This window comes from Falco peregrinus, chromosome 3 (genome assembly GCF_023634155.1).
Source record: "Falco peregrinus isolate bFalPer1 chromosome 3, bFalPer1.pri, whole genome shotgun sequence".
Lineage (NCBI taxonomy): Eukaryota > Metazoa > Chordata > Aves > Falconiformes > Falconidae > Falco > Falco peregrinus.
This window is the reverse complement of record NC_073723.1, coordinates 110655574-110683294: the sequence shown is the minus strand read 5'-3', so window position 1 is coordinate 110683294 and position 27721 is coordinate 110655574. Positions and strand designations below refer to the sequence as shown.

The 27721-nt window shown below is 54.5% G+C and overlaps 1 protein-coding gene across 1 annotated transcript; it reads right to left on the bottom strand.

Annotated features, from left to right (window-relative positions):
- Positions 1-447: 447 nt before the first annotated feature.
- On the bottom strand, positions 448-27721 carry PLEKHM2 (pleckstrin homology and RUN domain containing M2). The gene is given in 21 exon segments (XM_055798944.1): positions 448-1597; positions 1964-2080; positions 2165-2323; positions 2325-2345; positions 2578-2737; positions 3176-3241; positions 3530-3720; positions 3809-3941; positions 4578-4666; positions 5014-5078; positions 5381-5471; positions 5559-5628; positions 5888-6667; positions 7809-8043; positions 10619-10678; positions 12782-12968; positions 13478-13565; positions 14105-14204; positions 15127-15236; positions 15392-15498; positions 27358-27721. Coding segments are annotated over 21 exon segments (3027 nt in total). The 5' UTR covers positions 27418-27721; the 3' UTR covers positions 448-1459.

Sequence of the window (27721 nt, the reverse complement as noted above, 5' to 3'; positions counted from 1 at the left end):
CCCTAAAATCCCCCGATAGCCACCCCACCCCCAATATTCCCTTAAACTGCCCCACGATGGCCACGCCACCCCAAATATCCCCCCAACTCCCCCCCTTTAATCCCCAAAGGCGAGGGAGGGTTGATGGGGAAGGTGGGTGACGCTGCAGCCTGGCCCTGGGGCTGTTTATTCCTTGTCTAGACTGGGAAGAGCTCCTGGATCCAGGGATAAACACGGCCAGGGCATCAGGACGGATGATTCATGGTTGAAGACCATGAACGTGCCCTGCTGCAGGATTAACGCTGCCGGGGTTCAGCGAGGAGCTGGGGGAGCCTGTCCTCCCCTTCTCTCCGGCTTAAACCCCCCTTCTCCCTGCCCCACAGCAAAGCTGTGGGCCCCAACAGCACAGGGAAGGCGGGGTGGGGGGGAAGAGCAGCCCCCCAGCATGGGAGGGGGCGTCAGGCCAAATCCGCGTTCCCAACGGGCATTTATTTGGGGATGTATATACATATACATTCAGTCACATACGTTTCCTCCCAGAAAAAGGCCCCGTGAACGTCTGGTACATGAGAAGGTTTTCCGGAGTATTATTATTATTTAAAAGCTGGGGTCGTGCCCCAAAAGGCTCGCTGGAGAGGGCAAGTGGCAACGGGCCCTCGCTGGCCTCGGATGCAGTGAGCTGAGAAGATGGGGACATGTTTGGTGGCAGCCACGTGACAACGTCCCTTAGGACACCCGAAGAACATTGCAGTCGGTCTCTGCTCTCCCCCGGCACGTGGGGCCAGCATCCAAACCTCAAACCAGCTTCTGAGAGCTCCCGAAACCCTGCTGGAATATTTAAGGGCAAATTTTTGGCCCCGGTCCTTCTTCCTTAAGTCTCACATCTCATGGAGAGGCTGGGGAGTGGTTTTGTGATGTCCAGAAGCCCTGGGCGAGATCTCCCGGCCTGGGAGAGGTGGCGAAGCGGAGCTGTACTCTGTGATTGTATTAGCAAGGAGAAAACATGCACGGTAGCGATTTAGTGTTCCCCTTCCACCACCTCCGTGCCCCCTAGCCTGTTCTAAAATGAACAAGTCCTCAATCCTGCTCCCCGCCACACTGGGGGGATGCCCTCCCCCAGCCCACCCCACTCCTACCCTCTCCCTCACTACTAGTGGGATATTTTTCCGTGAAAGGCAAATTATTTTGCCCCGTGGCAGCTGGATGAGGGGGGCGGCGCAGGCTCGCCTGCATGGCTGTACAAGGAAAGGGGGCGAGCTCGGCCTCGCCTCCAGCGTGGTAAAGCGTCTGGTTGCTCCCCAAAACGTGCTGGATGTCCCCAGCTCAGTGGAGAGCGTGGTGGGGACGGGTCCTCGCCTGCAGGCATGTTCCTGGTGAGGACTGAGCGATGGCAGGCGGGTTTGGGGTGCTGGGGCAGCCAGACAGAAGCTCTGCTCTCCAAAACCGGGCCCCTGGCAGCTGTCCTTCCCCCCGGCCAGGGTTAACACCAAGGGTCCCGCTCCGCTCGCCCGCGGCAGAGGCTGTCGCTGCGCTGCCAGGCGCTGTCGATGAGGCTCTGAGCGTCCTCGCATTTCTTCTTGACAGCGGCATCCAGAATGGCCTTGTGCAGGAGGTCGACCTGGAACACACGCGGGGGGCAGTCAGGAGAGGAACAAACCACAGCTGCTTCTCCTCCTTGTTGTAAAACCACGGGAAAGTCGCCCGTGTCATAAGTACGGGTGACAGAGGGGGACAGGGCTGACCCAGGTTCCTCCCCAGTCCCCTTGCCAGCCCTGGATGCTCGTAGCCCATCTCGCCAGGGGACTCGGGCTGCAAATCCCACATCCTGTGGTTATATGGACACTGAAGAGCTCCGTGGCTCTCCCACCCTTCGTGGGAAAGCTGGGCTCACCCTGCAGGGAAACATCCACCCACGCCTTCCTCTGAGGGCCCCGCTCGCCCTTCCTCGCCGGAGGTAGGGTGTGACGCAGCCTCGCACCCTCACCTGGTAGATGTTTCTCCATGCGGCGTTCAGCGCTGAGAGGAACCTCTCCAGTTCTGTAGTGCAACTAAAATAGAGGACCCAGGGGGGCAGGAACTGCTTGCTGTCCTGAGCAAACTCCTAAACACCAGGAGAGAGGCCGGCCGTTACCGCTCCGGTCCTTGCCCAGCCGTGGGCCAGCCGGTCCCGAAGCACCATGCTCACCAGGATACAGTACTCCTTGCCGGCCTCCGTGGAGATGGCGGTGATGTCCGTCAGCTCCACGGTGCCCAGCGAGCGGAAGAAACTGGTCTGGCAGTCCTCGTGGCAGGTGAAAGCCTTCTCGTCCGTCAGCACCAGGCAGCAGGGGACGCAAGGCGTGGGGGGCAACACCCTGGGGGATCACCTGCACGGGGAGGGGAAACGGGGGGTGGTAAACTGTGGCCTGAAGGAGCCCCATCTCCATGGGGTGTCCCGTGGGGAAGCCCTCCTGGCTCGGGAGAAAACTGCCCGCTCCATCCCTACCAGACATCCCCGCTCCCTTGGGCAGCTCTGTGCGGCCGGGCTGCGCCCCACAGGGAGTCTGGGCCAAGGAGGGGGTCGATGCGCCCACGCCTGGGGGCCTGTCCCCAGCTCACCCCTTTGGAGACAGCCTGGCAGAAGTACTGCATCCAGTCCGCCATGTCCTCCTCGTTCTCGGCGCTCAGCTCCAGGGAGGGCCGGTCCGTCAGGATCACCTGGAAGGAGTGGGGCCGGTCGGTGGTGTTGGAGCGCCGGCATCCCCCGCACTGCTCGCCGCTGGGAGAGAGGGGGGAGGATGGGGATCAGCGGGACGGACTAGCCTGAAAGCAGCCTCCCTCTGCTCTCCCTGCGCTGCACGTCACCCCTTTTCCCCCACAAGCGCTCGGTTCTCATCTGTGACGATGGCCTCCACCTCCACACGCTGCGGCAGAGCCGGAGCTGAGTGTGGCAGGTCGCCCAGCGTGGCTCTCGGAGGGGTACGTCAGCCCCTCAGAGGCCAGTTCCCCAGCAAAGGGTGGGCTCGGTGTGCCAAACCCAGGAGAAAATGAGCTCCACGCAGCGGAGCCGAAGCCAACGGGCACCTGTACCCAGCCAGGAGCAAGCAGGGTGTCCTGCAGCACCGACTGGATCACCAGCTGCCCCGAAACACCTCCCTCAACATCCGAAGGAGCGCCTGACCCCCAGATCCCCCCCCACATCCCACCAGCCGCTTACCCCATGTTGATGGAGAGCAGAGGCGTGACGTCGGTGCGATCCGGGTACTGGTACAAGATCCCGTTGCTGCCGTTTGGGAAGATGAGAGGTGGTGGCTGGAGTCAGCTCGGCTCCGACAGCCACCTGGCCACCCTCTGCTTTGGTCCCGCAGCGGCTCCTTCCCTGCCCTGCCCTCCACCCCACACAGCCCCCCCGGTGTTGCATTCCTGCTGCTGGGCAGCCACAGCTGGTGGCTTTAGCCTCCCAGGTGACAAAATGGGTCCTTTCACCTCCCAAGCAGCTCCTGAGCAGCAAACTGGTCCCAGCACCCAGCCCTGGCTGACCCCAGTCCCAACCCAGAGCCCCAGCACCCACCTGAGCACCACGAAGCAGGTCTTCCACTGCTCCTTGCCCAGGTAGGAGGTCCCCGCTTTGTAGTGCAGGATGCCGTCCTTGGTGACTGTGTTTTCAGCGGAGGTGTAGCTATTGTTGGTGGGTCCCAGCGCCTCGTCCATGGGGTCTTCCCAGTGAACGAGGCCGTAGAAACGCACGACGACATTGCAGGCCTGTGAGAATGAGGCGGAGGAGTGAACAGGAGGGGGTCTCCCACGAGCCACCACCGCCTGCAGCGATGGCCGCGACATCCAAACTCACCTCGCACTTGGACTCCTGGGCCACGAACTTTGCAAGTGCCAGTTTCTCCATGGTGGCATCTGTGAGGATACTGGGGTACGGGGGCTCCCGGCACCCTTTGATCATGGCTGATTTCAAGGAGACCAGGAAAAACCTGAGAGGGAGGCAGAGATCTCCGATGAGGCCAGGGCAAACAGCCCCTCACCTCCCTCACGCACTGTGATGCCAAAGGGGCTTCCCTTCAACGTTGGCCTCTGGTTTTCCAGACCAAAGGGTCTCGAAATCAACCTACAGACCAAAGGCGATGGGGGCTGCAAAGTCTGAACTCCAGGAAGGAGATGGGCGAGACTGGGAGATGGACATCCATCCCACCACAGCTCTCGGCAGGGCCATCCGGGCCCTGAAGAGGTCACCTCTCTGGGCTGACAACACACGGAGAGACCTGGGGATGTGCCTTGAAAGTCAAGGCCTCGTCTCTACTCATCCCAAGTGAACCAAGGACAGGCAGCCTGCGTCGCCCAGAGCCCCGAGGCCGTCAGCCTGAGGGACAGGTGACTGAGGGTATAATCAGGGAAGGGGCTTTGGGTTTATTCACGCTCAAGGCATTTCCAGCTACCTGCAGGGTTTCGAAGGTGGCATCAAACCAAACCTCAAACCCCCAGCTGGTGGTAGGACTTTGTTGTGAAGGGCTGTCGCCGGGGTTTCTTGCATTCCCCAAGTCACCCCGGGAGCCCGAGGGGCCGCACGCTGGGAGGAAAGCGCCGCAGGTCCTTGCCCGGTCCCTGCTTACTCGGTGAGAGCCACGTCCGCGGTGTCGAGCAGGAACTGCTTCCTCCGATTCGTGCACACCAGAGTCACCGTCTGCTGATCCAGCCCAACCTGTGCCACGTAAAACCAGTTAAAGCAGCCAGGTGGGAGATGAGCTGCAACGCAGCAGGGCTGAACCTGGCTTCTGGCCCCAGCAGAGAAGGTCAGCAGTCGCTCTGCTGCCCACGTGAAGACACAAGCAAGCTGGGCACCCGCCGAGGTGGCATCTGACGGGGGATCACTTTGAACTCTCCCAGTGTCAGAGTTACTGGCCAAAAAAGCTCCCCGTGGACAGAGCACCCAACAAAACCACCCCACCGTGCAGCTCCTGACACCCCTGCGGCCAGAGAGGCGAGGACTGCCCCCCCCTCGCCTCCTGCTCCTCGCAAGAGGGCTGACCCGAGCCAGGCTGCACTCACCGAGATGTAGTCCAGCTCATTGTAGGAAACCGCCTCCTCCACCATGTACGGCTTCTCTGCTGCCCCTGGCACAGACACAAAGAGCCACGTGAAGGGGGGCAAAGGACCTGCAGCAGCAGCAACAGACCCGCAAACCAAGCTGTGTCCCAGGCAGCACGGAGCCACAGGGCACGTGTCCCAGGGCTTCTCGGGGGACAAGTCACCCTGAGCTCCCTACTGTGACTGCCACTGCTCCAGGGGACACGGGGGGACTGGCAGGAGCTGGCAGTGGACGTAGCAAGCTACAGTGCCCTCATTTATGGACAAGCCACGAGCCAAGCAAGCCTGCTCCCTGCAGCTGAGCATAGAGGCTGTCGGGACAGGATACCTTTCCGGATCAGGTACACGTAGCAATCTGTCAGCAGGACGTAGATCAGCTGCAGGTTCCCCTCCATGTGCCCAGTGCTCATTCGGATCATCTGTGTGGAGAGAAACAAGCTCTCAGGCTGCGGCCGACGCAGGCACAGAGCTGGTCCTTCACGGGAGATGGATGGTGACCACCTTACCCTGAACAACTGCTCCTCGTTCTCCCGAAAGACGTGGATCATCAGCAGGAGAAGATGGTTATTATCCACCCTGTGAAGAGAGACAGTAGAGGATGGACACAGATGCAGAGCTGGGTGAGTCGAGAAAGGGCAATTCCCTTCCTGATTGACCTTGTCCACGATTTGGGCACCTGCTGACCATCCAAGACCTTTTTGTCCTGACCCCTTGGTGCCTCTTCATCCTGGAAAAGGGTGGGCTTTGCCCCCCCAACCCAGAACAACGGAAAAGTGACAGGTTGAGCTCAAGACTATTTGGAAGATGCTCTCTCTGCTGAGCAAACCAGCCTCACCTGAACTCGGAGGGATGGGTCAGCTCCGAAGGGCTGCCCTGCCCTTCCTCCACACCAGAGTCCTCAGCACTGCTCGGGGAAGGGCTGGGCTGCTCCTTCTTCGGCTCACGGAGAGCCTGGGGGTTGGCAGTTTCTGTCTGACCAGTTTGGGGTTCATCACTCGCCCCTCCAGACCCCTCTACTGCCCCAACTGCTTCTCCCTCTTTGTCTTCTTCTTTTTCAGGAGCCTCAGGGCTACCAGAAACATGTGGCGGTTGGCCAGGCCCTGGAGTGTCATGGTGGCCACCACCTGATGCAGCAGCGTTTGGACTCTCGACGGTAAAGCGGTAGAAGTCCATGGGGGCTGAAATCCCCTCACTAAAGTCGCCAGAGGACGATCCATCTGGGGTCTCCCCTGGCATGCCAGTCCGAAAGGACTGCCCGGGGAGCTCGAGGGGGGCGTTCCAGCCACCAGGGTCCAGCTGCCCGTTGAGCCTGTCCATCACCTTGCTCAGCGGCTGCCCCACGCTCTCCATGGACGTGTCCTTCATCTCGGGGATGCGTAAAGCCAGCTGGCTGAGGGCAGAGCGCTGACGACCCTCCTCCTGCCCGCTCGGGTTTGGCTCACCAGCCGGGGCAGGGGGGGCATCGTCTCTCTGCAGGTCTTCTCTGTCACTCAGCCCGTTCACACCGCTGTCTCCACTGGCCTGCTGGGTCTCAGACGCTACAGGCGCAGGGGTGTTCACCGGCTCCTCGGGCTTCACCTTCTTCTTCTTCCCCGTTTTCTTCTTCTTGGCTAACCTGCATGGTGAGACACCAATGAAGATGTCACACCTGGGCGCGCTAAGACTTCTGTAATATAGAGGGGTCCCACCCTTTCCCAACAACCTCCCTTTGCAGTTTTCCCTGTTGCAGAGAAATCCTTATACCAAGGGGAACATCGCTCAACACCCGAGTCCTCATGTCCATGCCAGCCAGCCCATGACAAGCAAGGTATGGGTGCTGCTTCCTACCTATCCAAAAAAGAAAAGAGGTGCTGGCTGCTGGAGGCAGCGTCTTGGGCTTCCTTTGGCTGCAAAGGGGATCACAAATGGATGTGGAGCTAAAGGGACCTGGGAGAAATCCCTTGAGAGCCAGATGCTGGGAGGAGAGGTTTCAAGAGGCCATGGGAATGCCGGGTCCCCGCCTGCCAGAAAAGGGAGATGCAGGCTGGAGCCCGAACGGCACACGGGGCTGGGGAAGTGTTCAGGCCTCCCACGGCACCCAAACTGCTGCCAGGTCACTCTTGTTTGGGAAGCCAGCACTGTGCTCCCCTTGCCGTGTGCCTGCCCTGGGTTACCCAACATAACCCAGCTCCTCTGCTCCTCCCAGGAAAAACAGGGCACAAGAACAAAGCACAGGCCTGCTGGGCTGGTTTTGGGGTGTCCCCGTCCCCAGGTGTGAGCAGACGGAGCCTTGAGCTCTTTGTCTGGGTTAAGAGCTCTGAGGGATCCCTGGGGATCTCCTCTGCAAGAGTCAAACACAGGCCAGCAGGTCTGCAGAGGCATCTCCCTCGACAGGTTTAGCCACAGCTCCTTGACAAACAAGAGGAAGGACAGCAGAGACGATCTGAGGCCCAGAGGTGCTGCAAACCTGCCACCAGCTGGAGAAAGCTTCAAGTAAAAGCTCCCGGCTTCCTCTGAGCTCTCTGATACAGACTGTTGGGCAAAAGTGTTTAAGCTGAGCCGGCCTGTACCTCTACAGACCCAAGGAACCAGCTCTGTTGACACCTACAGAGCATCAGTTGGTGTGTGGAGGTTTAAAACCACTTTTTCATGATGGTATAAAAGCTACGCCACAGATGCTGTCTGTCAGGCTACAAGGGGTGGCAGGCACATCATCAACCTCTGGTGACAGATGACAATGAAGGGCATGTTTCCAGGCCAGGCAGCTCTGTCCCTACCTGATGACCTCCAGTTCTGTGCAGCTCTCAGACTGGTCCGTGCCTTCAGGGGTGGCTTCTGCCCTCTCCTGGGAAGCTGTGTGCACCGGCGTGGTCTCAGCAGAGGACGGTGCATCGGTTTTCTCCTCGTTGAAGGGGTTGTAGCGCTGCGTCGGGCTCTTCACGGAGGCCTTGCTGCCGTTCGCCTCCGAGGCGGTGGAGCGCGGGCAGCTGAGTGTGTCTGTGAGGTCTCCATCTGCAAAGACAAGAAGGGAAGAGCGGGATTAACGTCAGCTCGGGCACCTGGATCAAGTCAAACCAAGCAAAGCCGCGCGCTGGGGGGCTGGGGCATTACACGGTCACTGTACTGCTCGCAGTGACACCATCGCGGGCACTGGCAGAGCGCCGTCGGACCAGCGTAGCTTCAGATTGCTGCGGGTAGCAGGCTCTTTGTGAGGAGGGACAGAAAGGCCAGCGTGCGACCCAGCATCGCTCTGCCTTTTGCACCCACTGCAATTTAGACAACGCCTGGAAATACCAGCTCGGCTACCCACGACCCGGCAGCCAGGTTAAGTAGAGGCAGCATCCTTGGGAAGGAACTGGAGGGGTCTGGGGGCCACAGTGCTCCTTAGCAAGGCGACAGCAAGCTAACGAGGCTGCTGCCCTGCATTGCTGCTTCCCCCCTGCGACGGGGTTTTGGGAAGATGCTCGCCTGGCTAGAAGGGCAGGAACGGAGCCAGCCCAGAGAGCAGCGATCCTTACGGAGTTGGCTGCTTTCCTCTGCTTGCATGAGACGCACAAGGGGGGCTGGAGGTGTGCTGGAGGGGGGACACAGCATTCACCGGGGTCCGAGCGCACAGAGGGGCTGTAGCACAACCGGCTTGGCCCACGTTAGTCTTCAGAGGGAAAAGGAGCAGCAGAGAAGGGCGAGAGGAGTCATGCTCGGAGTTACCCATCCACAGAGTCATGGTTACAGGAAGGTTACCCATGCCCTTCTCTTCTCCAGCACCCTTCGTTTCCAAAGCCAGCTAGAAACCTCTGGCTGGGCAGGGAGACCCCTTCGGGAGGGAACCACAGCCCTGGCAGACTGACTCAGGAGCTTACATTTTAAATAGAAAAATGAAACCTCTTATAAAACCCTAATAAAGGCAGTTTTGTGATGGCCGATTTCAAAGCACGGCTTTGTTCCTGCTGAAACGCCTGCCCTGCAGCGTGGAGGGTGCGAACTCTATCAAGGGAAGTAAATCGGGTAGATTTTTAATGCCTACATTAAAGGGAAAATAAAACATTTACAAGCTATTTCAGCCCCAGGCTTCTAGCCTGCATCACCAAAATGAATGTCACTTCTTTTGCCTAAGCCCTACTGGTTAAGACAAAACAATCTTTGTCAAAAATACAGAATTTTACCCCCAGAAGCATTTGCTGAAAACAAGGAACTGCCCCAACTTTCTTAACCTTTTGCTCTGGTACAAACATTGGTAAGTTAACCTGGCCGGGGGTTACAATTAAAACTTTGCTATGGCCAAGGTTTACTCATCAGAGTAACCCAGCCCGGAGCAGCGACAGGTCACACTGGCACCTGCACACGGGAGCTGTGCACAGCCCCAAAGCCGGAGGGATCTGTCCCCAGCATCCCTCGGCTTCTCCCAGCCTGCACCCAACACCCTCAGCTAAGCTGCATGCTGGGCGTTGGGTTTGGAAACACGGTTCGTACCCCCTGGGTGTACGGTCAAGCTTCAGGGACACATGAAACCATTTCTGTGAGCATCTCTGTGCGTGGGGTAAGGAAGAAGGTGAGAGGGGAGCATGTTAGAGCCCAAGAGCAATCCACATGGAATTCAGGTAGGATCTTCCCAAATATTCAGGTGGTATCGGCCATGGAATTCGGACCCAAGGCTCCAACCAGCTTTCAGCTGCAAGGGATGGAGCGTGGGTGTATTTCCTCTGGGGTAAAGCAGAGAGGTCTCCTACTCCTGTGTGTGGAGGAACTAGAACAATTTCCTCTAAAACAGGCTCATGCTCTTGACCGTAAAGGCCAGGCATAGCTGACAAGTTGGTTTTAAAAATGAGAAAACAAATTAAAAAAAACCCCAAAGAAAACAAAAGAAGTGTAGTGACCCAAACTGAAGACAGCCACGTGCTGGATGCTGTGCCTTCAAGAGGGGTGTTTTGACACAGAAGTAGGGTTCAAGGACAACAAAACCTCCCAAGTTAATGCCCAAAATTAAAGCAAGCAGAATTAATTCAGCTGTTTTCCAGGGCTTTCAGGAAACCAGAGAAGGTGGATCAGTTCTTCTTTACCCCAAAGAGGAAATCTGTGGTGTAAGGCCAGCTGGCATGTCATGCTCATTCTGGACAGGCACTGATCCCTGCCCGCCAGCTTCACGGTGAGGGCAATTTTGCAGCTTTTCTTTTGGAACCTGGTTTGGAGGCTCCTTTATCACCACGGGCTGTAACATATTGAGCAGCCACGGACCTGCACTGCAAACCCCAGCCTTGCATCTGCTACGCCAAGCGCTGGGACAGACGTGGAGAAGACACAGAGGGATTATCAGAGGCAGGAAAACATCCCCCTGCTCCAGGACACACAGCCAGGTGAGCGTGCCTGCACACACCAGGAGCTGGGGAAAGCTCTGCACGTGGTCTCACAGATGAGACACACGACCTCCCACCTTGGGGGATCTTTTCTGCTCCTTTCTGCCTCTACTGAATTCCATCAAGATGTGGTGGTTGCTTGTTAAAAGAAATGAACCGGGAAGCATGCAGCAAGCTTCAGGTGGCAGCAATGCAGAGGGAAAAACAAGATGTTGTAACAGATGAGTATGTCCCACCTTCCCAGCCTCTGCTGGGCATGGTCTGCATTGCTGGAAACACATCTCCAAAATCATAATCTATAAAAATGAGGGATAAAACTCAGGATTAGAAATACAAGTAGTGGGGAGGGAAGGGAGGCAGGGGAGAGTGTAAAAGGGATTTGGGGCGATGGGAAAGGAGAAAAACAAAACAATTTTCCACCGGCATCCGAAACGCATGAGAAAATAGTTAGCGGACATGGATGCAAATGGAAGCCAGCTGCAGTAACAGTTGTTCTTGCTGGATGTTTGCATTATGGGAGCTGCAATGGGACCAGCGAAGGACGAGGGCCCCATTATGCAAGGTGCTGGAAAGCTAAAACAGAAAAACAATCAGTGTCATCCAGGACTTGTGCACCTAATCAGGGATCTCCTCTGGAAACCAATTTAATCACTCTGTGCCTCAGTCTCCCCGCTTCACACTTACCTCCCAGATACTGTGATCTTTGACTCATTAATGCTTGCAAAGCCAGGGGTCTGATCAAAGAGGAAAATTTGTCCTCTGATCATAAAATCCCCAGCTCCACCTATACTCCCAGGGTAGTGAGATGCTCCTGTTGAAATGAGGAGCAGTGAAAGAGTTATAGAAGTTACACAGCTCCACACTGGAGGACCAGCGGCAATGCCTCCCCTCCTGGGCTTGGACACCTCCACCATCCTGGTGCCACAACAGGGGACGACATTTCTATGTCAGCACCAAACCCCTCTATGCACGGGGAAACCGAGACACAGATCACAGCCGCTGCCCGGACACAGGGAATAGCTTGCCATGATGCCAAACCCAAAACCTAGCTCCAAAATCTCCTGTATCTCCACTCCAAACCTGTCTCCTCTTGACTATTAGGTTTCCATCCACCAGACGGGCTGGAGGGCATAGCCAAACCCATGACACCCCTTGCCCAGTCAAAATGGACAGGTTGGAGATGTGCTGCCACCGAGACGTGTTCTGCTGAGGGAAAAACAGGAATACAAGCCCGGGGTGCAGCAAGCACTGAAACAGCCGCTTACGCCAAACCGTTGAGGCCAGAGAATCTTCTTCCTGTGACTTTTATCGCTAGGTTCCTTGTGCTGGCTCCAACTTACCTGGGACGATGCTTTGGCATAAGCAAGTCCCTGAAAGCAAACCCTTTCACACTTACAGCATGAGTGCAGATACTGCAGGTGAGCCCAGAACAGCGGTGCGCTTCAAAGCCCTTTGCTAAAACAACACTAATGCCCACCCCGGGCTGCTCCTTCTCAGCATCTTTAATGTCTGTGGTTTCTGGCACATAAATGGCAACTGGTGGACCCTTGTCTCAAAGGCAACCCAGCTGTAATGCGGACTCAGCCCTGAACTCACTGCATCCAATTAAAAGCACACATCACCCCATCTATTTCAGAATCCCCTGATCTTGCTTTGTTCAAACCGACATCCAAAAAGGAACAGGGCCGATGTATTTTGGATTAGGAACAGCAGCGGCAGAGCTGCTCCTTCACGTGAACAGGCTTCGTGCAGGATAAGAGCTCCTTGCTCCAGCCTCAAGAGGGTTAAGGGGGCAGGCACAAGATGCAGGTCTTCTCAGTTCATCAGGAACAGCACCCAGCCCTCTCCGAGGGGGTGAGTATGACAACTGATCGGGCTGCTCAAGTAAAGATGCATAAAGGGGAAAAACCAGCACCTCCAGGATCACGGGCTGCCTTTCCCTCAGATTGCAGACATGGAGAAAGCTCTGGAAAAAATTCCCCACCATCTCCAGCATATGGGGGACTCCGGACTGCAAAATAAGCGGTTAAAAAAGGTCCTCTGCAGCCCAGTGTACCTGTGCTCTGTGCTGGAAGCCACACTCAGGTATGGGTACGCTTTCACTGCACGGGGAGATTCCTCCAGATCTCGCTAAGACACACTCCCCAGGATGAAAATGCTGCCTGAGCTGACTAGCAGGGAAAGTCCTTCTCTCCCGATCCAAGGCAAAGGGGCAGACAACAGCTTAAATCCCAGCACTTCCCAAGGCAAGACAGGGAGACTCACAGCCTAATTGCTGGGTCTCTGGCTTTGGTCTCTTCCAGCCCATCATTTGGTGCCTCATCTGGTCCAGCAGCTCAGCTGAAGGGGATGGGGAAGCGCACAGCCCTGACCACGCCTGTCTCCAAAAAACCACTGACCTTCACTGGAGGGAGCGATGGCGCTGTCGTCCCATTCCAGGTTGGTGGAGGTGACAGAGTTGAAGGAGTTGAGGGACAGGCTGTCCGAGCCATGCACGGAGCTGGGCAGTCGGTCCTCAAAGTCTAGCAGGTACTGAGGTTTGTAGTAATCTGGCATGTACGGGGCCAGATCCAGGTAAGGTGCGTCCTGCAGAGAAGAGAGCGTGGGGTGAGTCAGGCTCTGCGTCACCGCACGCTGTGACTAGCACAGTCAAAACAACGGGACTGTCCTTGAACGTCCTCTGACCGTCCATTTCTGCCACCTTTCAAAGGAAACCCGGCTGCTCCGCTACAACGCTGAGGGTTAGTCAGTGGCTTTGTGCTTACCTGGAGGGACGCCAGTGTTTCATACCACACTTGCAGAGCTTAAATCCTTTATCCCCATCACTGCGCCCCACAGCTGGCTTCCCTGCACCTGCCTTGCTCTTATTCCTCTTCCAAACAGTGCAGAGGAATAACTGAGCAACAGGAATAAATCCTGGATCTCCAAAGACCCCAACCTAGAGCCTTTCATGAAAGTGGCAGCTTCACATGTTCAGCTGATGGCCTTCAGGAAGGTACAGCCCAGACCAAGTGATGGGACCTGTCACAGCCAGGACTCCCCCTGCCCCACGGACCTGCTCTCCCTGAACCAACAGAGACAGATAAAACACTCACCAGATCCAAGTCAAAGCGGATGAACTCCAGCCCCGACACCAGCGTTAGGAACAAAGTCAGATGATCGTGACTGCAAACCAGGGCGTTCCTGCAGCATGGGTAAAACAAAAGAGCTTTACAGATGGGGGAAAGAGAAGAAAGAGCCACAAGCGCCTTTCTGTTTTCTTGGAGGCCTGTCTCTGAGCTGCTTTATAAATGGCCCCAGAGCTACGAGCTTGCTGTTTGCCTCCGAAGAGCCATGGCAGAGCTTAAGGGCAGGTACATGCGGCTCAGAATAGTCAGGGATCCACTACGTGCTGCCCCCAAACTGAGCTACAGCCAGATTTCCAGGCATCCACCACAGCTGGGTCCCCGGACAAGAGGTCAGCATCTTCTTGGAAAACAGGGAAGAATATAAAGTGTACATCTGGGACTGGGAGTAAAAGCAGTAACTAGGAGAGACATGCTGGCAAGCCTTTTTATATAGGACAGTGAGTCCACATCTGGGACCTTTACATTAATCATGCAAAACCTCTGCAAAACCCACAAGGAAAAACTGGACCCTGATCAACTGCCTGGCAAATTAGGGCTGGCTTCTGATGAGAAAGGATGCCTACCAGCGCCCAAACGAGGAGCTGGGGTACTCACTTGACATAGTACTTGTGCAGCAGGCTTAGGTTCTCCTGGAACAACCTCAAATAGCTCTCCAAGGAGTTTTCATTGAGAGCTAGGTACAGCCATGCCCGGCCTGAAAACAAAGCAACAGAGATTTACCTGTGGGGAAATGCCTGAGAAGTGAAGCAAGCCTAGAAATAATCACAAATCCATTAAAACACATCAGATTGTTCATTTGCATTTGTTATCATTTCAGGGGAGCAACTGACCATTGAGGAAATCTGTGGGGGGTGGTGGGGTGGTGGTGGAAACGACAGCAGGTGAAGGGACAGATTCATGATTTGGAGTGGGAAGGGGAATAAGAGACTGCGTGGTAGCTTGTTGCGAAGCAGACACACAACTGTGTCTCTCCACATTTCCAGCACGGATCAGGAGATGGGAGAGATGAAGGGAGAATTGTTTTAAATCAGGTGCAATTTGAGATATTACACAAATTCTGGTGCAGAGAGAGGTGACGGTGGAGCCTGTGCTCAGCTCCGCTCTCACCGGGCGTACAGGGCTTGGGAGATGAAGGGTGTTGGGATAATCAGGCAGAAAGGAAGTCTCTGGGCACCATCCTGCGTCAAAAGCAGCCTCGTCCTGTGTCAAAAGCAGCCTCGATGGTCCCAAACATCCACTACAGACAACTCACAGCAGGGGAGAAGCAGCATCGGGCAAACAACAGCTACAGTGGGACGTTCTGGGTCGAGAGAGGCAATGCCTCCCATCTGCCAGAAAACCTTCCCTAGAGCACGGCCCAGCAGATTGCTTTGGTTTCACAGCAGCAGAAACAGAGCTACGACTGACCCAACACCTGATCCTGAGGCACGGCGTGGTTATTTCTCGAGCCACCATGCAGTAACAGCAGGACTCCCACCTCCCTGGCCTGAGCAAAGCAACCTGGCCTCAGCAGGGGGCTGCCTGCAGCCCCAGCCCTCAGCACAACCTGCCTCCTGCCACATGTCCCCAAACTCAGGTTGGCCCTCAGAGCCAGGGCAGCGTCTGCGAATACTCACTCCGTCCCAAGTTGGTGGCCACGTGTTGAAGCACTTCTATCTGTTTGATGGCTTCCCGGCGGGTGAAGTGAACAACCAGCACCCAGTAGCCCGAGGAAAGATCTTGCAGGCTGGAAGAAGAAAGAAGCCCAGAGGAAGGTTAAAGGAGGGCTTAGTTATCTCCATCCCAGTTACTGCCTCGATGGCTACGCCGTGCTGAGGCTACACGGTAGGCAGAGCACGGTGAAAAGCATCCCGGCAGCCCAGGGGCAGGCTCCGTGCTTACCCATAGAGCAGGGCATGGTCCAGATGTTCACAGAGCCGCTGCAGGACCTTGTCGTGGTTTCTGATGGCTGGCGTCTCATCTTCACAGGCAGCAAAATAGCTCTGCAGCTGCAAAAGGAGGAGATGGGATGGCTGCAACGTCCTTCTGCAGCCCACCGAGGAGGCAGATGGAGATGCCAACACGCTCACAGCTAGCATTAATCAGCTTTTTTTAATCTCTCAGCTTGCTAAAGCTTGATGCAGGTTACTTACAGGGTCTAGCAATTGGTTTTAAGAGTACTCTAAAGGCAGTAGTAACTCACAGGGAGAACCTCACCCACAAAGCCTCAGAGACAGGCCAGCAGCGTGGCCACAGCTGCACAGCCTCCTCCTTCACAGCCAGCACTACAGCGGGGTTTCGGTGGTTCCTCTGCAGCATTGTAGCCATTGCAAAGCATTTTGGTACAGAAATAAATCGGAGCTCTGGGCTCTGTTTCTGGCTCTGCCATGAACAAGCCCCCTCCTCAGTCTCAGGGTCTTGCCATGGGAAACCCTTGTTGGGGAGAGACATCGCTTCCAGGTACAAAAGATGCACCGAGCCCAGGAGACTCATTCCTGCAGCGTGCACGCTCTGTGCTGCATCTGTGTGAAATCTCAGCAGAATTTCAGCATCCCGGGAAGAACCAGAGGTTTTCTTGTTACAGGCAGCTTGGGTAACCACCACGATGCTGGGTATTGACGCCATGCGGCAGAGGGCTGCCCCAGACTTTCAACCACAGGCAGCGGGGGCTCGGAGGGTGCAGAGGGCAGCGCAGATACGGAGGCATGTGCATACAGGACAAAGGCAGTTCAATTAATCCCGAGTAGTTTGCCTCTGCTGGGCAAGGCTACAACACATCACTTCAGGAAGCTGCCACTTTCTCTAAAATCAGGACAGCTTGACTCATCCTCAGTTAACCCGTTCGCAGTCGCAGTTAGCTCTGAAGTCAGCACTGGCCCCAGGCTCTGCTGACAACAGCCCTCAGAGGCTCACCACAGTGTGAATTGCTTTTCTGCTTCTGCAAAACCTGCTAGAAATCCTAGAAACCCCTTTACACCCAAATCCTATATCCCTTCCCAGCTGACCCATCGGCTTCCTCCTGCCCCTAGAGCTTACAGATCTATTTAGGTCCCCGTCTCACACATACTTGGCATCCAGGCAGGGAGATTACTCACCCAGGATGTAATCTCAGCTGTACGAGCCACGTTTATTTGCTCTGGCTGGTGACAAGCAAGCACAGTTCAGCCGAGCCGAATGCATCACCCATACACATATTTTAGTGACCTGATATGTCTTTGCCAAACCTCACCAGTTAAATGGTAGATTTCGAAGCGAAAAACTTGACAGTACTGTGCTGCTTGAGTCTGACCTGGCCCCAGAAACTGGTTGCTCCTCCTGAATTACTACTAGAGCCAGAGAAGCTCCTTTAGAAATGTAAGTCTCAATGTAAAAGTTATCAAGGGGACAGAGAACACCTCATGGCCCCTGGAGAACTGTTCTTGACGACACTCTTAAAAACATGAATATATCTAGCTCCAACACCTCCTGGCTTGAAAGCCTTGAAATCTTTCTGGAGCTCTTAGGTAAGATGGGAGAGCCAGGCGTGTTCCTGCACGGAGCTGGTCCCAGCCCTCACGTGGGAAAGAACTGCTGAGCCCAAAGAATCGCAGCCAAATTCCCTCATCCCATCGCCCAGCGCAGTCCCTGTCCCATGTAGTCCAGAAGACAAATCCCCTGGGGAAGGCAAAACACAGTAATGTTTTGTTTGCAGAGTCACCCGTGGGTGCTCTGGTGACAAACAGAATTTTTTACAACACCCAGGTGAGACGCGAAGCACTTCAGCTCAGCAGCACTCGTCTGTTTTTGGCAGGAAGCTGTCCCAAAAGATTTACACTATTAATAGGTAGCTCAGACCCAAGCAGGGAGGAGAATGCCCTAAAATCCCACTATCTGGGAACTATTTCAGGAGCTACCTGCAGTCAGTGTTTTAAGCTGCAGTAAGGATACTAGAAGAAGAAACAAAGTCATCATTTAAAGCCGTATCCCTCAGACCATGGATAGATGGAGCCACAGGGGATGCTCTCCAAGAGCTGTCTGGAGCTCACTAAAATATCTCGTTTCTGGGGAAGCTGAGGCAGGAAGCAAAGCCGCTGCCATACTGGTTGTGAGCCTGGACTTGAAGGCAGAAACTCTGGGTTTGTCCCAACCATCTCCATCCATCTGCTGCCTTTGCAGAGAGCTGGGATACCCTCAGAGGAGGGCTCCTGTCCGCAGGGATTCTGCAGGCTCTGCGCTGGCTTGAGGAAATGCAGCTCTAGGGGACAGTTAGGGGGAAACACAAATAAATTAGGCTCTCCGTCAGCTTCCCACTAAACACAAAGAAATACTCAAGCTAGGCTCTGCACACACAGCTCGGGGAGGTCACCTCAGAGGGAACTTGGAGCCTGTCTGTGCCACCGACTGGAGGAACTCCCCATGACAGAGAGACTCCAAGCCTGAGCAGCAAGAGAGATGAGCAAGTAGGAGCATTTCCTCTTTTTTCTTCCCTTCCTTCCCCCAAAATAACTTAGATCTTTGTTACAGTCCTTCCTGCAGCCAGTTCACAGCTCCAAACCCTCTGTTGCTACACGAACCGATGCGCTCCCATCATCAGATGATGCAAACCACCAGCAAACAGCAGTTGTCTCATCTCAATGTCTCCGAACATCAAGAAGCACCAGGGAATTTCTAAAAAACAGATTTCTCTTCCCTAGAAAAGCCTGATCTTCCCACGTGAAGGGATCTAGGTTTTGAAGGACTCATTCTCTGTTATATTAAGGCTTGGTGGCACTTTTAACTGCTCTGCAAGGAGCACGCAGCCTCCTGCTCCACACAAACCAGCTACCCCTGCATTGTACCCTCTTCCTGGGAAAGCTGCTGGAAAACCCAGCATCACAGGGATGTCCAGAGCAAACCTACCCCAAAAGGCTCAAGCCTGTCCCTCCGCAATGTCAGGAGCCTGAGAACAAGCTGGCATGACAGCGCTTTGCTCAGAGTCACGGGGTCACACCAGCCCTGTGCACGTGGAACCCCGCAAGCGCGGAATGCGCACTCAGCAGTTTTGGATTTGGATTCGGGCACTCTGAGTCACGGCATTTTAGAAGCTGCAGGTCACAGGGAAGGGCACCAAGGGCTCACTCCTACCCAGAGGCACAAAGATGTGCCACCACGTTCTCCGTATGGTGCTGCATCAAGAATGGTGCCGTTTCCAGCATTCCACCAAAATCAACACAGCCAGTGGCTGAGCAAAGGACGTGCACGGCTTGCTGGCGCCCCAAAAGGAGATCGGCCAGGCAGATCCCTGCCAACCTACCATGTGTCCAGGGAGGAAACAAGACAGAACAAGATTCGGGATCTCCTGGGTGGAGTAATCCCTACAGCGAGGGTGGGGAAAGGCTGAGGCTTGCAAAAGCTGATGGGGAGGTGTTTTCAGCTTGGGAAGAAGGATGAAGACACACGCAGAAGAAAGGTACAGTGAAACAGCCTTCCCATTTGGGGAACAAAATCCAGTTGCATCATCTCCTGAAACACATCTGCCTACTGCCTGCTCCAAGATCAACCTAGCTAAAAATCTGTAGGAATTATGACCATGAGCATCTTGGGGCAGAGGCACAGGCCACGGACCATCCCAGTACCTGACCCTGACCATGAGTGCAGGCAGGAGTGATGTGGCACTGCCCTGAAAAAAATGGCATTTATATGGAGTGTTTACTTCTCTCCTGTAAATCACTGCAAAACACAAATGGATAATTTGAAACCAACCTCTCCCTAATCACGGTGCAGCAGATGGACCTGTTTGGGAGGTGGTGACCAAACTCTTACGAAGCATCCACAAAGCAGCTCCCTGACATTCCTGGGCAGAGCTGGGCCAGAGCAAATCAGGAAGGCAGCAAGCAACAGGGTTAAAAAGCATTAACCAAACACGACACCTGGGTTTTCCAGGGATGCTCTTCCCCTCCTCTCCTGCGCTCCAACACCAGAAGCCAAGCCTGAAGGCTGGCTCTGAAACAGGACTCAAGTAGGGCACAGCGAACGCCTCGAGCCCTGACCCGGGGCTATTTTTAGGCATTCCTGTGGCCAAAATAAGCGCTGTCGGCACGCAGAAGGAATCCCTGCCATTCCCCGAGACCACTCTGCAGCCCTGACTCGGTCCGAGCACCAGTGTTGCAACAGCGTGGGAAGAACCTGTTTCTGTGAACTGGTTACAAAAGCCCAAACACTTGAGGCTGGCAAGTTAAAATACACTTGAGAAGAAAGCAGAGCAGAAGGGCGTTTGTCCAAAGGGAGCTGCTTTGCATGGGGGGAACAAGAGGTTTGTGCTCCTAACAATTGCACCTCTGCCCTGTTGAGGAGAAGGTAGATTTAATTGCTGTTTATCAACCACAAGTTGATTTTTTTTTTTTTTTTGCAGTGATACACCACACCCCACGGTGGCATGCACAAGAAAGGATGTTCCTTGCACAATTTTATAACCTACTAATTGCACTGGTTCTCAATGAGCGTGAAGCTTTCCAGACCGATTTGCAGAGCTTCTTCTGTGTTGCAAGAGATGCCAACAATCAAAGAGGCATGCTGTAAAGTCCATGCTCCAAATCTAATCACTTTTGTGGCGCTCCTTTGAAATCTCTCCAGCATTTCCAAAACGCTCCTGAAATACTGTCTCCTGACCTGTTGATGGCTGGCCACAACCCAACTGAGTCTTCATCTCCCCTCCATGTATCTGGCCCACAGATGTTTCACTAGCAGCTTTCCGACACCAAATTCACTTCCCTTATTCTGCTCGGTATTTCCCTGGCAGGACAAACACAGTGACAGAAAAATAAACACTCCTTGGATTCCTCTGGCTCCCTAACCACCGTGCCTGCTGCATGGGAAAGGCGAGAGGTGCTTCAAAACCCATTTTCCCACCCACAGCACATGGAGTGGTGAGGGCTTTTCCCCAGCTGCAGGAATGCAAACCGAAAGCAGTACCACAAAGCAGCAAGTGGACAGCCAAAACGTAACGGAAGGAAACTGCAGCACCCATTTTTCTGCCTCAATTCCTGTCTTCTCACTGTTTTCACCAGCAGCTGGAAAGACACCTTCTCCAAGCTATCAAGTAGGTGGTTTTCTTTTAGGGCAGTACGTCACCAGCCATCCAGGCAGGCAGCTGAAGATGCAAACCCTTTGCTAGATCCAAATCCCTTCCCAAGCCTGCTCCCAGCACTTGCTTTTCCACCATGCTGCATAAGTGTACAAGGATGGTGGCATGTTACCTGCCAGATGCACAGCCACAACAACCCTCTGCAGCAAGAGCAAGCCCATACGGTTTCTTGGAACACAGCTTGCAAAGCTGTCTTAATGTCATCAAAAGAACGCTGATTAAGAAGCCAGCTCTGGGCCTTGGCACTCAGTCTGGGGCTGCACCTGGAGCTGAGCACCTTCAGGAGCAAGCCTGGAGCTCCAGGGAGCACCAAAAAAAGGTGGCAGGTGACTGACCTTTGCTCCAGGCAAGCGATGGCAGCTCAACTCCAAGGGAAGAGGTAACAGGAAGGGACAGGACAGACACGTAAGAACTGGCACTCTCATACCTGCTCAGGGGAGTACAGACATTCAATGGCAAATGGATAAAAAGGAGGCTGAACTACTCTGCCTGGGAAACTCCTGATCTTCCATACCACCCATAAAAGCAGGCTGAATTTCAAGGCAGGAGTATTATTCTCACTTGTGGAATACAAAGCCCTACAACTTCAGCTCTAGCAGAAAGCTTTTGAGGTTGCATATGTGGTCTGACTCAACATTTCTTACAACAAGCATCCACACCAGTGTTGGCCTCAGCGCCCAGCTTCCCATCCCAGAGTCAGTATGCCTTGCCCTAGGTCTTGTGGCTTTCCCGGTGAAATACATCGGCATGCTCAGAGCATCACACATAATGTTGGAGAGAAACAGAGCGTGCTCATGATGTGCAGAGACAGAAGCCTAAAACAGGTGAAGCTGAAACCCACAGCAAAGATGCTCCGTGGCTAGAAATGCAGAGCTTTCAAGCATTTGCAATCCAATGCCAGCAAGGCTGTCACCTCCTGGGACACGTACGCTTGTCAGCCCCCACACCCTCAAGGCTCTTCCACGGCTTTCCTTCATTATTTCTAAGTGGCAAACCTTGCAGCAGGCCAGACCTGTGCGTGGCTCAGCCAAGGATAGGGTTTTTTCCAGTGGTGACGCTTGCTTGCAGGTCGCAGGGAGCATCGTGTTCCTCTGTTGTGGCAAGCAGAGCACAGAGCAGGGCACGGGCATGCAGCTGGCTGCTGTGGAACAGGATCCCTGTGCTAACTGAAGGCACACAGAAAGGTCAAATGCTCGGCACAACTGAAAAAAACAGGTTTCATGGGAAGAAAACCCACGTCTGGTTGGTAAACACACCAAAAAACAAGCGAGCGTGGGGTGCCCGTGCCCTGCGAGTCTTGGTAACGGTGCTGCTCTCCCAGATAGCTGCTGCTTACTCACACGCCAGGCACTTGCTGCTTTGAATCTCACCCCATCGACCAAGTCCTCTGGCCTGCAGTTATTTCAGTTACTCCTCTTGGACCAGGATATCAGAAGCAGGGAAAGCTGAAATCACTCAACAGCCACTGAAATTGTGCAATCGGAGGCAGGGAGGCTCAGAGGCATTGCTTCAGCTCCTCATACAAAACCTACTGCCAAAATTCAGCCTCTTAAACCAACTGGTCTCCCAGCAAAATGCTTTGTTTTAGTGGTAGGAGGACAAACGGGATTTTTTTTTCCTCCCCAGATGGCTATCCTAGCCTTGTCCACAAGCAGATCCAGAACTGATTTTGAGAAATACCTTCCCTGGGTATAGAGACATCATTTTAGGTACCCACAGAATCCAATCCCCTTGCAACTGTACACTACGAACCTCATATCACCACCAGACCTGTGCCAGGATGAGGTGATAGGAATTTCCAAAGAGAAAAACCTTGTACCACTCAAGCAACCAAAGAAATAGAGCCACGCTCTCAGCAGAACCACAGCAAATGGCTTTGTTCACTCATCAAACAGGGGCAAAGCCCTCAGAGGACCACCAAAATATGTAGTGTCAGAGTTGCAAGCTTTTGTAGATTTCCTAAAAGCACCTGAGCGACCCTTGTGTCTTTGTGGTCAACTTAGTAGCTCCGTGAGACTGCTGCTAGCTTCAGCCACAGGCTCCTGGCAGCTGGCAGACTTGGTTCCCGTGGTGAAGGGGCATGCCAGGACTTCCGAGGGGAGCAGCATGAGCATTCTGATGTTGATCTCCGCTGTGTGCTCCCCACAGCAACAGTAGATATGGCCTGGAACAAACGTGAGCGAGAGGAAATATCTTGGCAGAGATAAACCCCCCTGTTATCTTAGAATCAGCAAGGTGGCCCTCAACAGGCAGCAGAAGACAAGCTGCTGTCGGGATATTTTCACATCTCCAGAATTGCCACCTCTATGTCACGGCAGCTGGGCTAAATAAATCCACTCAGCCAGAGATGAGCATGTTCCCTACATGATTTGAGGAGGGATGCTCCACTCCAGCGCTACCTGCTCCTCTCCAGGACACGGGGGTACTACACCATCCCCAAACCTACCCTTCCTCGCCATGCAGGACAAGCAGAGATGTTGCAAGGCAGAGCCCAGGAAGCATGGGAGACTGCAAAGGCATTTCCATAGTACAGGGCTAAAAATCTGATCCGGAGACAGGCAGAAAAGGCACAGCATCAATACACTGTGAGAGAAGTGGAAACTTTCCCAAAGTCATGCATAAACAGAGCAGAGCCAGAGCTTTTGGCAAGAACTCCTGCAACATCGGCAAAACACACTGCTCCACCTGATTGACATGCACCAAGGAAGAGCTGCTCTAGAGTTCATGAGAATGTGTGTCCTTCAAAGGCAGTAGGAAAGGCTGAAAAACAAAGAGCCCCCAAATCCTGGATTCCAATCTCTTTTCTGATTTTACATTTAGCTCCTGGAATTGCCAACAATAAGCACTGTTTAAGGACTTTGCATTTCTACCACCTAATCGCAGGCAGGACAGCAATAAATCTCTCCTTAACCTACACTGCAACATCCAGGAGGGCACGGAAATCCAACAAGAGAATACAAAACATCTACACTACCAGCTTCAGCATGGACCAGGTCATCTGTGATAGCTTCTAGCTACCAGGAGATGGTTGGCCAAGGATGGATATGAAGCTGTTGGCATTTCTAACATGCTTATAGTGGCAAGAGTTCAACTGGGAGGCACCAGGACACAGCTCTCATCCCACTGCTGCCACGCACAGTAATAGCTCCTAGAAGAAAACAAGCACTTGAGTGAATAACATGCTCATCTCCAGTCTTCTGCCTCAATAAAACACCAATTCTTTTTTAAAAAAATAAGGTTTAGGCATCAACTTGCACAGTAATTTGTGCTGGAGCACAACCCTCAGCATAAAGCAGGATGAGTACTGGAATGGAAAGGGGAAAAGAAGTGGTCATGAGACAGAAGTAACAAGCTCCACAGAATCACTGTCCCACATTGCCCTCTGAATTTACATCTCTCAGGGAGGTCAGAGAGGACAAGCTGTAGACAGAAAATCAACACCATGCTCACAGCTCCCTTGGATGCATGTTGGAATTGAAGCAGGGACCCAGCTCGCCAGCGCTGAGCTTCTCCAACCTCTCTTGAAGCCACCAAGACCAGAAGCCTCTTTGACACCTCTTCAGCTGGAAAGGCCAATTTTGTCTAAACGAGATGTTTTGCCTCCCTCTTTGCAGTCGAGGCCTGATCTCACACCTCTGCAGTCAAAAGCAAAGCTCCCACTGATCTCTAGAGATACCGATGAAGTACACTAATGGTCCAGATCTGGCACTTGGGTATCACACAGAGAAACTTGCAGGTTTGTAATTACTCTCTCCAAGCAGGTTTGCAACCTCACCTTTTCTAGCTGTGCTCCATCCCTCATATATTTCTAGGAAAATAAGAGGGAAGCAGTCCTGTCCACTGAGGCTTGAGGGATTCCCTTGGAACTGAAGCACTTTTTTTGATGTTGATTTTTACAGAATTTACCCACTGCTGGTGCTCTGACCCCCACCCCCTCCTGAAATTCCAAAGCACCCTGTAGAAACTGAAGTCACAGCCACAGGTCTCTGTGGCACAAACCCTGCCCAAGGCTGCGCTGCTGCTCATTGCCTTCCCCATCTGAGGCAGGGGGAAGCTGACAAGCGTCTGGATGGTTTTCCCTGAGCCGCTCTGTGAAAATAAGGCATTTTTTCTGCTGCTGTTACTCAAAGCCTGACATCATAACCAGGTACCTCAGCCTTCAGTGGTGGTTTGTCCCAGTCTACCCAGTCTTGAGGTGGGGTTTAGTCCTGGCTGTCTTCTAAAGTAACACTTGACTTGCAGTCCATGGACTGCTGAGAGTTCGCAAACTCCTCTTTGGGTCTGAAGCTGAGAAAAGTTATCATAATCTGGCCAAAAAGCAGCGTGGAGAGGCATGCACATCTCCACAAACACATCCAAACCCTCCGCTCTACAACTCAAACCTGCAGCAATGGCGAAAGTATGGAGCAAGCAACCTACACAGCTAGGAAGGTTTTGAAATCAGAGGTGAGCTACTTGGAAAACTCCTCCATGCCCCATGACACAATCCCAGCAATGAGGAGTTACTCAAGATGGACCCAGAGGTAGGGAGAGCAGGATGAATGAGAGCAGGATTTCCCAGCGCGCAGCCAGGGTGTGGGAAGGGTGTACCTGCTCCCTTAACCTACTATCTTACTCTTCCCACTAATGAAGAGAAAAAGAGAAATATCAGGGACTTGAGGGCTGAAGTCAGAGAGGCAAGTGCCAGGAGAAATGAGCGGCTCCATAGCTGAAGCGAAGCGATGTCCCCAGGGAAGAACAACCGCATCCTGGGGGTAAAAAGCAGGGGTGTGCCACTGGTGGACTTTCGCCATGCAGCTCAGTTTGCTTTCACTGAGATGGTATAAATAAGTCCATCAGCCTGAAGTTTCATGTAGATTCCTAAGTTGCCGTGAGCTTTCTTGCTGTGAACAAAAAAGCGAAAGAGGCAGGACCGAAAAATCTCCAAATCCCTCTTCACCGCTGGACCAACTGCTGGTTGGTGAAAGTCAAGACAAGTCAAGGCAAAGGTGTGTTGGCAAAGCTGTAGTTGAGGATAATTAGAATAAGCACCATGTTGATTTTATAATATGCCCAACAAGGGTCCTCCAAGGATTTTCTGAATGAATGCAAATAAATTATGTCAAACTAATCCAGTGTGAGATGTAATACATAAGGGGAAACTGAGGCAGCAGTGCTGCAGAGCACTGTGACAGAGCTTGGAGCAGGCTGAACATCCAGCGATGTCCAGGTAGATAAAAAGAGTATCCTTAATTTTTAAGAGGACAGGAAGGTGAGAGACCAGAGGACAGGGTCACCCATGGAAGTAAAGAAAAAGGCTGGGAGGGGCTTGCACATCCATGCTACATCCCAGAGGCGATGGCAGACCATCCCTTTCTTAACAGTGCCGGGAATTCACTCGTTATGGTCTTTGTAAGATGAGTTTCCACAGATGAATCTGTGTCAGGACACATTGCAGATCACAGGAAACCTCCCATTCTGTGAGGCAGCAGAAACCCAACGACTGGAGAAACATCAGTGAGTTCAAAAAGCCTCCTTTCCCCAAACGATGAAAACAAACAAAACCCCCTTTACTTCCTCCAACAGAGCCTGGGTTCTTTCTCAAAGAATGGCTGGAGCTCGCATGTGGACTAGGCAGGACACGTGGCCCAGCCCAAAACTTTCAGCAAGTCCTTACAACTCACTCCTGTGACCACCCCAACCAGACTCCAACGTCCTGGTCCCCTCTGAGCCAGCATGCAGGTCTTCCCCACCAAAGCGATGGGCTTTAAGAAACACTCTCAGCGGCAGCAGACACTGAGGGGCAAGGAGAAATGAGGGGCAAGCGAGAGGACAAGGTGAGAGACAAGGTAAGACAGCACATGTCTTCGGAGCCCCCATTTTGAGGGCACAGATCAGGGCTCAGCCAACCCACAGGTACGAACCATGCGTCTCCTGTGTCCACAAGGAAAAGTTTCCCGGCCCTGTGCCCTCTACAGCACATGCCTGGCTGAAGGGAGATCTCTCGAAAGAGGGTTTCAACCTGGACTCATTTAGATCCCCCTAGCAAACAGCCCCAGGAAAGGGGATCCCCCAAGGATCCTCCCCCAGTCCTGCTCACAAGAGAAAGAAACCCTTTAAAAAGGGGCGACCCCAGGGGGGAACTCCAGTATATCCCAAGCAGCAGAGAAAGAGGCTCCTGGGGGTGACCCTAGCAGCGCTCTTCTGGCAGGGTGGGCCAGGGGGTGACCCCGCACCCCCAGGGGTGCCTCTGGGGTGTCCCATGGCACCAGCAAAAAAAGGATGCTTCCGACCTCACACCCCCAGCACAGGAGGTCTCTGGGGACATCCCCAAATGACACAGAGAAGTCCCTAAAGGTGTCCCCTGCCTCTGGCAGAGGGGATGCCACTTGTCCTTGACCCCACGCTCCTGGCCCAGAGTCCTCCAGTGTCCCTGGGGTGTCCCCAGACCCCTACCTTGGGTGCACGTGTGGGTCCCTAGGGACTGTCCCCACATCTCCGGCGGCAGTGTGTCTGAGGAGTCCCAAGTGTGCCCCCCAGCCCCACACCTCCAGCAGAATCAGTCCCCAGGGACACTCCAGGGCAGAGGGGCATCCCCAGGGCTGGCCCCGGACCTGCAGCCCCAGGAGAAGGGGGTCCCCATGGACACCTCAAGGGCAGAGGGTTCCCCAGGCCCGCAGCCCCAGCACAGGGGGGTCCCCAGGCCCAGCTGGGGCGGGGACGGGACGCCGCCGGTGCCGGAGCCTCCAGGGCCACCTCAGCCCCAGCCCAGGCCCCCGCCGCCCACCTTCTTGACGGAGAGGGAGATGTTCTCCAGGATGCGGTCCTTCACCTCCGCCGGCTCCATGGCGCCGCTGCCCGCCGCCGCCCGCCGCCGCGCCCGCCCGGCGGAGGCCGAGTGCCGGCCCGCCCGCCGGGCCCGCTCGCCGCCCCGCCGCCCCCCGCCGGCCGGCTCCGTCCTGCCGGCTGCCCCGGCCCGGCCCCGGCCCGGCCCGCCGGCTGCGGGGTGGCGGCCTCCGCCGGCGCTCAGCGCGCCATGGCCGCGTCGGGCTCCTCGCGGCGGAGCGCGGAGGCGAACGGGGCCCCGCGGGAGGAGGGAGCGGAGCAGCGCCGCACTCGTGACGGGCTCCGCGCTCCGCCAGGAACTGAGG